Genomic DNA, 12,920 nt, shown 5'->3' with positions numbered 1-12,920 from the left:
AGAAAATCTTAGGCATATATCAAAGGGGGAAATATTACCATATGCAAGTTTTCTGTTGCCTTAAATAGATAGATGGATAGATAGATAGATGAATGAAAATTTTGCAGATATAACATATTTGCCAATAAAAATAATTTTATTTATTTATTATTGTAACAGAACCATATCAGAACATTTTCATGTGTGTACATACTATATAAAGTAGCAATATGCTCTGTTCTAGAAATACAGATATAAATAAAAATACAGATATAAATAGATGAGTAAATATAGTATTATATGTTAAGATAATGTAGAAACTGAAGAAGATGCAAGGGAAAGTCTCACCATATATGAAGAATTTAACTGTAGCTTTTGTGAAAATTAGAATTTTTTGAGCAGCTGTAGAAATGGGGAGCAGATTCTAAAATGTTTGCACATTTCAATGGTTTGATGATGATTCACAACACATGAAGATCTGACTCTTTCTGGCTGTTATTTAGTTCGGATTCAGAGAGTGCTTCTGAAGTAAATTGACTAGTTGTTCCCACTTACTGTGCTCTGTTTTGCACAGCAGAGCCAGCTCAGAGTATATAACCTAGGTTCCTTTGGGGTGAATGGAGGTTTTGGAGAACTAGATGAAAGCAAAACTTCCCCAAATATGTTCAGTGTAGATATTAGGTCCTGAGCACCAACCATTTTCTCCTTTTTGTGGATTTTCTTTTATGAAGGATTTTTTTCTACATTAAGAAACATACTCTGATTGATCTATTTCTATTTTTTCTAATAACATTACATTACCAAGTATTTAACTATTGTGAGATATCCAGAGAGCTGATTAAAATTATTGGCATAATTGCTTCTTTTTTTCCCAGGAAGGAGTTGACTTTGCTTCAGAAATTGTATGGATTATATGATACTGTAATAAGCACTATCGATGGTTATTATGACATCCTTTGGACAGAGGTAGATATTGAAAAAATTAGTGCTGAACTTCTGGATTTTCAAAACAGGTATGTTTATAATATAAACAATAACTGATGTTAGATGCATTAAGGTTTAGGTGAATTCAGTAGAGCCATCTGATATATTTAAATACAAAGTTTCTATGAATAAGGTGTATCAAAAAACAATAAGATTATTCAAGAAAGAGGGAAATAAAACCATACTGTAAGTTAATTTTCATAACTGAAGGGCATACAGCCAGCTGAAGCATCAATCTCCTTATCTAAACCAATCAAGTGGTCAGGAGGGCTGAAATTTTATTTGTAGAAAGTAAGTTCTTCAACTAGGATGATTAGCACATTTATTTTAAGTTTTGAATACAAGAATAACAAACACAAGATACTTTGCCCCTCAGAGAAATTCAGGCAGTTGTTAAACATCCAGTTTGACAGCACCTGGGGAACTAACTGACACAAATGTACTGGCAACCACCCAGCATTGACATAGCTCTAAACCACAGGCTGACTGCTGTATTGTACCTGATTACTGAAAAGATGAAATTATATCAGTGGAAGGTAGAGAAATAAGTGATAAATGATGCAAAACTAAGGCTTTATTATTTTTTTTTGCTGAAGATATACTTTATCATTTACAATAGGGCATTTACGTGGTAGATCAACTGCTTAGCTCTTAGTGTGTAGGCTCTGTAAAAGTGTGGTCAAAGAGATGAATATTTGTTTAACTGTTCTGCTGGGGTTTTTTCCACATTAGAAGTATATAATTTTCATTAGTGAATAGTTTCTGGACCACTAACCAAAAGTGAGGGAGAAGGTGGTCATATCTGTTTCATTTTCATGTCTATCTCCAAAGTGGTATGTTACTAAGTACCATGAATATTGCTGGTATTTAAATTGGAGTAAATATTGTATTTATACAAGGATTTCATATGTGAAATTTAACTAATTTTGTTTTGTTTTGTCTTTGCTAATAAAGAGTTTCTGATGATAAGCAGCAGATAAGCTATGTTTTAATGGAAACTGCAATACAATCCACTTCATATCTCCTTGTTTAAACAATTGTTTAAACGATTCCTATTTTGAGAGAAGAGGCATTTACTACTGTATCCATTTAATTTAACTACAGGTGCCGTAGACTGCCTAAAGGTCTCCACCACTGGCAAGCGTTTTCAGACCTCAAGAAAAAAATCGAGGATTTTATTGAGTCTTGTTCTTTGCTGGAAATGATGTCTGACAAAGCAATGAAGCAAAGACACTGGGAACGTATTGCTGAAACAACAGGACATGAATTTAATGTAGAATCTGAAACTTTTTGCCTTCGAAACATCATGGAAGCACCAATTCTTAAACATAAAGAAGATATTGAAGTAGGTGCATACATTTTTCCCCCCTTGTTCATTTTCTATTATTAACAAAAATAATATGATTACTTATAAAATGATTACCTTCTTTTAAAATATTTTTTACTTAATTAAAGTCCTCAACTTTTAATCAGACCACACTAGTTTAAACAAATTTATATTTTATTTAGAAGTTTTTATGCATATGAATAAAGATAGAGGTAGCAGCTGGAATCTTTGGACCCTTACTTTTAGATAATCTCTTAAAATTCTTCTGCCATTATTGTATATGATTTCCTTAGCTCTTTTTAAATAGGTAAAAAACATCAAACAAAACATTGAATGATTATGGCCACTTAATTTTTTAACTTTGGTTACTTTAAAGTTTAGTAGATAAATCATAAATTTTAGAGGAAGGATTAATGCATAATAATATTTAAGAATTTTATAGATTATTATGGCTTCTTTTGAACCATACAACTTCAAAAGAACCCCCAACTGAACTTGAGAAAACTCAGTGGGGTTTGCATGTTTCATATGATAAATATGTATTCAAAAGATATATATAGACATATCCATACCTGATTTATATGGAAGGATTTATATGGAAGCATTCCAAGTAATCTGCTGAATTTTGAATTAAGCTCTGATTTGAACTGAATGTTGGACTTGATGACCTTTCCAAATTAAACTATTCTTAGATTCTGTGATTCTATAAACTAAAATGTGGTAAGAGTCAGAGTTCATCTGGTGATGAGTCTGCATCACGACACTCCCTAAACCTTGTAAAATTATGATTCAGAAATCTTGTTACACAGAAATAACAAAATGTGAAGCGACAGAACATATTTATCCATCCACTTCATAATGTGCACTTTTCAGTTATCCATACAAGTAATTTGAGTGAGTAAAATTTGTAGTGTGATCTCTGCATTTTTAAATATGCTGTTACTAGATGACCAGTATTAGGAAAAATTTAATTTCAGAAGAATGGAGAGTCTAAAAAGTGGTTCTTTCTTTGCAGGATATATGCATATCTGCCATGAAGGAAAAAGATATAGAAGCCAAACTATCTCAAGTAGCTGAGACGTGGGGAAACCAAATTCTGAGTTTTGCACAGTTCAAAACAAGAGGAGAGTTACTGTTAAAGGGAATTGAATCATCAGAACTTTTGGTATTGATGGAGGACAGTTTAATGATTCTTGACTCTTTACTGTCCAATAGGTACTTGGAATTTTACATGGTATTTTCAGAAACACACCAAGATAGCAACAGTACTATTAATGAGATAAATTAGCAATAAACTTGAATGAAATATTTTTAAATGAAAAAGTAGTAGCAAACTTTTGTCTCAATATGTTTGAATGTAATTGAGCTGGTAAAACCTATCCATGAGGTTGTTCTTGTTCTAAGTAAAACAGCTGTTAGTTTGTTCCGGGCTTTTTTCACCATTGTAAGTATTTATTTTAAATTAGCTTTATTTAAAATTAAATAATTGCTTCTTCTCATCTTTTTTTAGGTACAATACAGCATTTAAAAAGCAAATTCAGAGCTGGGTTTCTAAACTAAGCAACTCTGCACACATAATTGAAGAATGGCTGGTTGTGCAGAACCTTTGGATCTATCTTGAAGCTGTTTTTATAGCGGGGGATATTGCAAAAGAGTTACCACAGGTAAGCTTCACAGTGCTGCCCTACTATTGTGTATTAAAAGCTGTGTAATAATTTCCAACAGATTATGATGTGAAAGGACTTATGCTTTTGCTATATATAGGAAGCCAAGCGTTTTCAGAATATTGACAAATCATGGGTAAAAATAATGCAACGAGCTCATGAGAACCCAAATGTAGTAGCCTGCTGTGTTGGAGATAATACTATGGAGCAAATTCTCCCTCAGTTACATGAACAGTTGGAATCATGTCAGAAATCACTTACAGGGTAAGTGATTGTAAGTTAATTGTTTGATTTCTTTATTGCATTATTATATTGTAAATAATTTATTGAACATGAATTGTAGTTTAGTTTTACTTACACCCTTTTACAGAAAACAATTATGCCCTGAAATAGTTTTAAAAGAATCTTGTTCAATTTTAAAGGTATTTAGAGAAGAAAAGGCTACTGTTTCCAAGATTCTTTTTTATTTCTGATCCTGCACTTGTTGAAATTCTTGGACAAGCAAGTGATTCTCATACAATTCAGGTACAACCTTAGTGATTTTTTTCTGCTTATAGCATAAAAAATTAGAATATGGAGAAACATTTGATAAAATATAAACATTTTCTTCTTACAAACTCTGCTTGAGAAAAAAATTTTCTTCTTGCTCTTTGGTCTTTAACAAAGTGTGAAATAGATACCTGTAATTTAAAAAAATCTTCAGAATGCAGAACACTGGAATGTGGTCCCATCAAGTGATTTGCAGGTGGTTCCTTTCACAACTAAATATAATAGAAGAGATCCTGCCAAACTTTCCTGCTTTTCATATTGCAAAATTCATCCAGCTAGTCTGGATTGTTACTGAGAGTTGATTGAGATAAGCCAGTTGATCTCTTCTAGATCACATCTGGAAACTGTAAAAACACAGTAGATGGAGCTACAATTCTACACAATCATTTCTGTAATTATTACCTACAAATGGTCAGATATTCATCTGTAGGTTGAAATGAATGTTTGCTGGATAACCTTATTTGAGATTATTGTTCTGTTTGCTAATGTGAAATATTTACATTGAATGATTCCTGAATTATCCTTACAGCCGCATCTGACTTCCATATCTGACAATATAAATGAAGTAGACTTTCACCCAAAGGATTATGATCGCATACTGGCAGTCATATCAAGAGAAGGAGAAAAAATTCCAGTAATTATCTGATTTTTTTTTCCAGAAATGCTAATAGATAAATAATTTTATTATTGAACATCTAAGAGAGAATAAGTTGAATTATTAATAGTTACAAATAAATATTTCAAGGATTGTTGTTAACAAAACTCAAATATGTCTTCATTAAACATATTTCTGGTATGTTAGCTGAAATAAAATCTGTAATTGTAAATAGAAATTTAGTAACTGTGTAGTAACTCATGTTCTGAAACAGAAGGTTGGTAACTATTTTATACCCTTTACTGTAATTAATTTTTCAGTTGGACACTCCAGTAGTTGCAAAAGGACCAGTAGAACTTTGGTTGAAGATTTTATTGCAAGTGCAGCAGAAGTCATTGCATGGCATAATTAGGGCAGCATATTACCAAATTAGTGACCCAGGATGTCAGCTGGTGAATTTTCTTAATCAATTCCCAGCACAGGTAAGAATACAAGGTGTGGATATGTGTGTGTAGTCTGTGTTGTGTGCGGGGGGAGGTGGAAGGTAAAGAGCATATGGAATTGTCTGTATGAGAAAGTTTTCATAGAGGAAACAAGGGGAAGGATCTACTCAGTAAAAGGCAATCCTTAAAGACTTAAATTTTGGTACCCTGTTTATATCATATTTTTCTTGCAATCTACTTTAAAATTACTTTTTTTCTTTTCTTGGACAATATAAAGTACAGCTTGTATTTTCTGTGATGGATATTGAACTCCTTTCAGCAGCAAATAAAATTTCATGTGCAGATTGATTTCTCTCTCATAATTTAAGATTGCAAGAGCTACGATTATGATTATTTATCTCATAATTTACCAGATCTACCTCATTGTTCATGTCTTTGTCACTTATGATAATGCAATCCTGGTAGAAACCTATGTTGAAGTATTCTGGTTTGCCTAGAAAACTCCTCCGTCTTACTGATAATTCATAAATATCATTAACAAGTAACAAATTGTTTCCCATCCTGTACAAATTCTGAATCTATAATTTGCTAATTGGTACAATGCTGAGTGTAATTTTTGAATAAAAAGTTTTGTAAATATTAAAACCGACCAGTATGTTGCTAATTAAAAAAATATCAGTACATTTAAATATCTAGGAGAATTATCTTAAACATGTATTTATGATGTAGTTATGTATTGTGCACCATTATTTATTTCAAAAATTTCACTGCTTTGAACAGATAGGGACTATCTGGCTTGTCAGATATTTGAAAGCGGATTTATTACCATGTGCAAAGATTTTTTTTCACATGTCTTGCTAATCCAGATTTTCTCACATTCAAAAAATGTTTTGTGCTAGAAGGATTTGGCCAAGAAATTTTTACGGAGAAAGAAAAACTGTGTTAAAGGAGAGAGAAAAAATTGGGCAAAATACTGATAAACACAAAATGTTTTCTTCAAACCGCCTTTTTCCTGTCTCTGAAGCTTCTGTTATAGGTAGCATGAAAAAGTCACATCCAAATATTTATTTTTTGTTTTCCTTTGACCATTCATTCTAATATAAATTTGTTTTAGATTCTATTTGTTAGAGCCTGGTGATTTTACAGTAGTGAGATATCTCCTGCTAGACAAACTCTGTAACCATGAACTCACTGCAAGTATAGGGAGATAAAAAAATAGAGTGATTGAGTCAAATTTTTAGGGCTTAGTGCCTTGTGAGTATAGAAATGTGGGGAATAAAGGTAACGAAGGGACACAGTGCTCATCTATCATTTTTTGTTGTGGGTGTTGTAAATCAAAATCACTCTGAGATGGTAGTTTATGTTCAACATCCTTTAACTCTCTAGATGTATTTGGAAGCAAAATAACTTTTAGTTCAATATTCTCTAGGCTGCACTCCAGTCATGACAGAATGTTAGAAGACAAGCCATCCCACATTTAGTAGCAATGGCCCAGAATTTTAATGTGCTTGAATTAGCTACAAATTGGCAGTGGGAAATTTTCAGAAGGTCTTCTACACCCAGGACCAGTTTATGTTTGTGTTATGTTATGTTTATGTGGAGCACTCTAAAGGATTTTTAGAGAAACTGACACTCATCCTTAGTTTGAGTGTATCTCACTACATGACAAATTTTGGAACAATTTTAAAATGTCTTCTCAGGAAGGCACAGCAGAGCCAATTAATTCAGCACAGTATCCTGGTGAGATAGATTCGTGCTGGATGTAGTGATATTTTGTGACTGTTTACACCGCAATTTATTGTTCCCACCCAAGACTTCTATAACAAGGTTTGAGTTCAACAAGTGATTATTTTGTATATTTTTCCAATATTACATTTTTAGGTTGGATTACTGGGAATTCAAATATTGTGGACACGTGATTCAGAAGAAGCTCTAAAGAATGCTAAGGAAGACAAAAAAATAATGGAAGTAACCAATGCCAGATTTCTGGATATTTTGAATACACTGATTGGCCAGACCACACTTGATCTTTCCAAGTTTGACAGAGTGAAATATGAAACGCTTATTACCATCCATGTGCATCAGCGTGACATTTTTGATGATTTGGTAAAGTATAGATTTTGATTTCTGACAATTAAATGCGTTTTCTGTCATAATATTCTTTCTTATATGTGGCAGCTACTGTTACATGTGTATGTATGTGTGTATAAGAAAAAGATGTCCATAACCTCACCATAATCAAAGCAGTAAAATTTTGCTTAATCTAGAATAGCATTAATTTGTTTTGTCAACTAAATATTTTTGCCAAAAGTCTACACCTTGGATATTTAAATTTTTCACTTCTTCCTATAAGTTATTTTGATAGAAAAAACCCTTTTCGTATTTCTTTCCTTTGAAAAAAGTTGTATTAGTCTTACTAGCATAACTTAAAAAGTTGAGACTGCTGAGGATGTTGTAACTGTATCATTATAATTAATTTCCCCATGGCTTGTTACAGAATCTCAGTAGTTGACATGGGGCTGCACTTTACTAAGGAGAGTACATATAAGAGAAAAAAACAAAAATTCCTACTAAAAATGGCAAATAGTTGCAATCCTATATTTGAACTTTTGAGATTGTGCTAAATTGTTACCATTACTTTATTTTTTGAATAATGGCGTCCCTCAACTCTACACCTCTCACATTTTTACTGCTGATGACATAGGCTTATTAGTTTATACAGCGTTTGCCTTCCATGCCTCAGTCACATCCTTCCTTCATCATGCCCTTTGTTGCAATGTGTTTGCTGGATTAAGAAGTATGCTATTTGCATTTCTCACTTAGAAGGTGGACTGCACTACCAAAGCAATTTGATTAACATAGATGTTGGGATAATCAGGTTAAGCGATCAGGATGTTTTTTAGTATCAGTCTAGCATATATCTGAACATATTATGTGATGCTTGATATATTTAAATTTACTTACAGAGAAACTTTAACCTGAGTAATCACTTGTTATTCACGTACAAATAAGTATTTATCACAACTGTCAAAGACAATAAATGTAGATGCTTGGTTATAACATATGCATTTACTTTTTTTTAAGGTAAAAATGAACATCAAATCACGAACCGATTTTGAGTGGTTAAAGCAGTCTAGATTCTACTATAAAGAGGATCCAGATCACGTCATTGTATCAATTACAGATGTTGATTTTATTTACCAAAATGAATTTCTGGGTTGCACTGATCGTCTGGTTATAACACCTCTTACGGACAGGTTAGAAAAATATTTATGGATAAGGAATACTTTTAATATCTAGTGTTTAACATTTGTCTTTAAAGAGGTACATTTTAAGTCCTGTGTAGGCTAGACCACTCATGAAAATATTCTCAAACATTTGCTTAATATGATCTTTTAGAAAAGATAAAATGATCTCACTGATTTGTACACTTAATAATCCCTTATCATTGCCCAGTCTTAAAAAAAACATTTAGTAATGGAAATTAATTGTGTTAAGGTTATATAGCAACATATAGTTTAGCAGGATACTGAAGAAAAGATTAGGTCAAATATTTCAAATTTTGTAATGAGAGATTCTATAAAGGTTCTGTGGCTACTTTCTTTGAAAGCCTAAGAAAAAGTCCCAGCTGTATGTACTCACATTCTGTTCTTCTGTAGCTAGGCAAGCAAATGGCAAGTTTGTTTCAAATGTGGCTTAACAATAAGAACTATATTTCTTTTTCCTCTTCAGAATTTCTTTGCTTCCTTTCTTCTCAAAATTCTTTTTCTGTTCAATCCTGTCTTGAAATGTCACTTTTGACCAAATGAGAAAAAAAGGCCAAAAGATACTTCACTTGCAAGAAGACCCCCTCAAGAACTGAAAATAACTTTCAACCTACAATCATTTCCTTTGCTGCCTGGTGTCTGTGTTTCTATGACTTTTTGAACACCTTTATTTTTACGAAAATGTAGGACTGCTATTGGGACAATATGGAAAGTTCAGTAGATTTCTGCAGTGAACTGTACTGCCATCAGCAAATGAGTATTTTTGATGTAAAGTTGTTAACTACCCCAAAATTGATCCCAGTAGAACTGTAGAGATTCTTGTCACTTCAAAGTTTCTTATTGTATAGAAAACATGAAAATTCCTGCAGTGCAAATTTGACATAATAAATTATAGTCATTCAAACTAAACTGCAGTTAGTTATTAAACTCTATTCAATTATGAATTAAAACCAGAAATACTTCATTTAGAAATGTGTTCAGAGCATGTTGATTTGACACTGAAGACAACCCATCATTTGTAAAGGAACTTTGTTTTTTAATTCCTTTAGCATTACTTTTCCATACCTTGCCATGAATGAAAAACATAACTAAGGCTCATATACAAGTAAAAAAGTAGTCTAGACTTTTTAAGACTTAGGAAAAAGAAAAAGGGTAAAACTTACGGGTTTTTTTTCCTAGAATTGTAAATATTTCTTACTGATAACTGAGGAAGAGGACATATATCCTTATTCTTTCACATTTGAGAATTTAGGCAAAGGTAACATAATGAAATGTATACAGGTTAAGATGCTGCAGAATGTGATGACATAACAGAACTCAACAGCAGGATCTGCTCTTTATAGCTGTTAAAAGAGTTAATGACAAATTCCTTTATGAGATAAGCATTAACTTTTTTTTTTTAGCTTGTTAACACCAGGAGGTTTTCTGTTTGGTTGGTTAGGGGCTTTTTTGTTGTTGTTGTTCGTTTGTGAATTTTTTTTCTTTTAAAAGTAATGTTTAAATGCTGTATTTTGTGCCTTTTACCTCTCTGAACTTCTTGCACTCACAAAAAATAATTGGAACTGCTTTATGAAGAAGTAACATTTCAACGTAGGAGCCGTAGAATCTATCGCATAACTCAATTGTTATATATATGCATATGTATGTTTCATATAATTTAATAAATCCATATCAATTAACATTTGTAGGTGCTATATAACTTTAGCACAGGCTTTGGGAATGAACATGGGGGGAGCTCCAGCAGGACCAGCTGGAACTGGTAAAACAGAAACAACGAAAGACATGGGAAAGGCTCTGGGAAAATACGTCGTGGTCTTTAACTGCTCTGATCAAATGGACTTCAGAGGTTTGGGTAGGATTTTCAAAGGTAAGATTTCTTCACGTATGATAGAAGAGACTTTAAGAGGTCATTTAGCACATGCCATTACAGTAGGTTGCTCTGTACCTTATTCATGTTGGGTTTTGACTGTCTCCAGGGACGGACATTCTGCAGCACCTCTGTTCAAGTGGTTTGACTATATTACATTTAACAGTTTTTGTACTTCCACTAACTTGGAATGTGCCACATTGAAATGGGTGTCCATTGTCTTCTTCCACTGCACCTCTGAGAAGAGCCTGGCTCTGGCTCTTTTCTCAGTGCCTCCTACTAGTTAGTGATAACAGCAGTAGGCTTTTCCCTTAGCTTCCTCTTCAGGCTCAACAAATCATGGCGTTATTCTGTTCTACATAAGGGACTTGAACTTCATGAAGTTTCTGTCATCTCATTTTTCAAAGCTGTGGTATTGTATGTATTGAGAAGCAAGGGGCATAAAAAAGCTGAAGCTGTGGGTTTATGAAGATATTGCCAATTTGACAGTCAAGGTATTAAAATTTTAGAAAACCTTTGTGTGACAGAATTCGTGACAGAATCCCTTTGAAGTGATTTAAACTTAACTGCATGACACTAGTGTACCCTGAATGACTTGCATAAATTATTCGCTTTTAAATAGCTATCTTCCAGTATACATGAAAGAAAACCATTTCTTTACTGATAGTTTAATATCATCTGTGAAAAGATGCTGCTTTTCTCATAAAATGTTGTGAAAGGAAGAGCAATTCTCCTACTTGTTACTAAATACATGTTACTTTTCCAAACTTAAATTAGACAACTGTGAAAATAATGCTTTATGAAAATATTCTTGCTGTTAATATAGTGCTGCTAGATTTCTCTTTCCATTTAATCTTCTTTCTCTATGCTCCTCTCTTACTTCCATAGACATGTCTACACTTTGAATGTTACTAATATCCTGTACCATTACATGAGAAACTTGTAGTTTAGTGGGGACGTAAAATGGTAATGCTTATGCGCAGAGATACATACTCCGAGTTTAATTTTTTCTGTCTTTTGGGATTCAGTTTTATTTAAACCTCTAGTTAGTGTGAAAATAATTTCAATTTTTAATTTTAATCTCTATGATTTATAACAGGCTAGTCAAAAGTAATTTCAAAGCATTGTGAAAGCTGGAAAACTCAAATGAAAATAATACAAAAGAGGATGTTGTTGTGACATTTAGGGCTAGTTCTTTGTAGCTCTCAATCACTTATTTTTAATTTTTTTGACTAACAGTACAGCTTTTTCCAAATAATTGGGTGGTGCTCTACAATAAAAAGTTACATTCACAGAAAGTTCTGGACAAAATATATACCAATTGCCCCGAAATATAAAAATATATTTTTTCAGACTTTGATTCATTTTTAAACCTTGTATGTAAATCAACTAATATTAATTCAGATTGATATGGAAATAGTCAGGCAGATTGGAGAAAGATGGGCGTTGACCACGGGACAATAAATAAAACTACTGTTATTTAATTATTTGCAAGAAAAGTAATTTAGACCAGATATCTCAAATATGCATGGAGAACAACAGATAATATTTTCTTCTGTCCCTTTTTATAGGTCTTGCCCAGTCCGGATCTTGGGGATGTTTTGATGAATTCAACCGAATTGAATTGCCTGTCTTGTCAGTAGCAGCACAACAAATCTATATTATTTTAACAGCAAGAAAAGAAAAGAAAAAGCAGTTCATTTTTGCTGATGGAGACTGTGTAGATTTAAATCCAGAGTTTGGAATTTTCCTAACTATGGTAAATGTAGTAATAATTACAAAGAAGTGACAAATTATATTATATAGAGGTTAAATGGCAAGGTGAAAATAACCAGTTTTATTAATTAAGTGATGCTGTCACTATAGAATTAGACTAAAGTGTTCAACACATAATCTGATTATTCATTAATGGCATGCCTTCATTTTGACTTTGATATTATTGCAACAGTTCATAATTATGTCTGTTTATTACTGTATTTTAATTCATTATGCAGACTGAGAGTTTGACCAAACTTCCAGAATTCTCTGTGCTCACTGAGAGGACTGAAACACTAATACATTTTACTACCTTACCTTGAAATGCTTTAATAGTATTAATGAGAATGATACCTGTGGGGAGGGGGAGGAAAGAACATTCACTTAAAGTAGGAGATACAACAAAGACATTCTTTGGGGCATATGTCTTGACTAATAGGTACTTTACATGGAAATGTAAAAATTCTTAAAGCTACCAGATACAGAATATT

At 32.6% G+C, this 12,920-nt stretch overlaps 1 protein-coding gene across 1 annotated transcript in view; it reads left to right on the top strand.

Annotated features, from left to right (window-relative positions):
- DNAH8 (dynein axonemal heavy chain 8) overlaps positions 1–12,920 on the top strand; it is a 120,945-nt gene that overhangs the window by 41,285 nt on the left and 66,740 nt on the right. Inside the window, exons 33-44 of the mRNA XM_018084995.2 lie at positions 855–992; positions 2,068–2,308; positions 3,306–3,505; positions 3,801–3,954; positions 4,055–4,218; positions 4,377–4,479; positions 5,033–5,137; positions 5,419–5,580; positions 7,423–7,647; positions 8,626–8,798; positions 10,496–10,674; positions 12,246–12,433. Coding sequence (XP_017940484.1) covers positions 855–992; positions 2,068–2,308; positions 3,306–3,505; positions 3,801–3,954; positions 4,055–4,218; positions 4,377–4,479; positions 5,033–5,137; positions 5,419–5,580; positions 7,423–7,647; positions 8,626–8,798; positions 10,496–10,674; positions 12,246–12,433 — 2,032 coding nt within the window. The remainder of the gene's footprint in view (positions 1–854; positions 993–2,067; positions 2,309–3,305; positions 3,506–3,800; positions 3,955–4,054; positions 4,219–4,376; positions 4,480–5,032; positions 5,138–5,418; positions 5,581–7,422; positions 7,648–8,625; positions 8,799–10,495; positions 10,675–12,245; positions 12,434–12,920) is intronic.

The sequence above is a fragment of the Manacus vitellinus genome, unplaced genomic scaffold (assembly GCF_001715985.3).
Source record: "Manacus vitellinus isolate BGI_N305 unplaced genomic scaffold, ASM171598v3 scaffold_8_pilon, whole genome shotgun sequence".
Classification (NCBI taxonomy): Eukaryota; Metazoa; Chordata; class Aves; order Passeriformes; family Pipridae; genus Manacus; species Manacus vitellinus.
The sequence above is the reverse complement of the archived record's forward strand: the minus strand, read 5'-3'. Positions and strand labels throughout refer to the sequence as shown.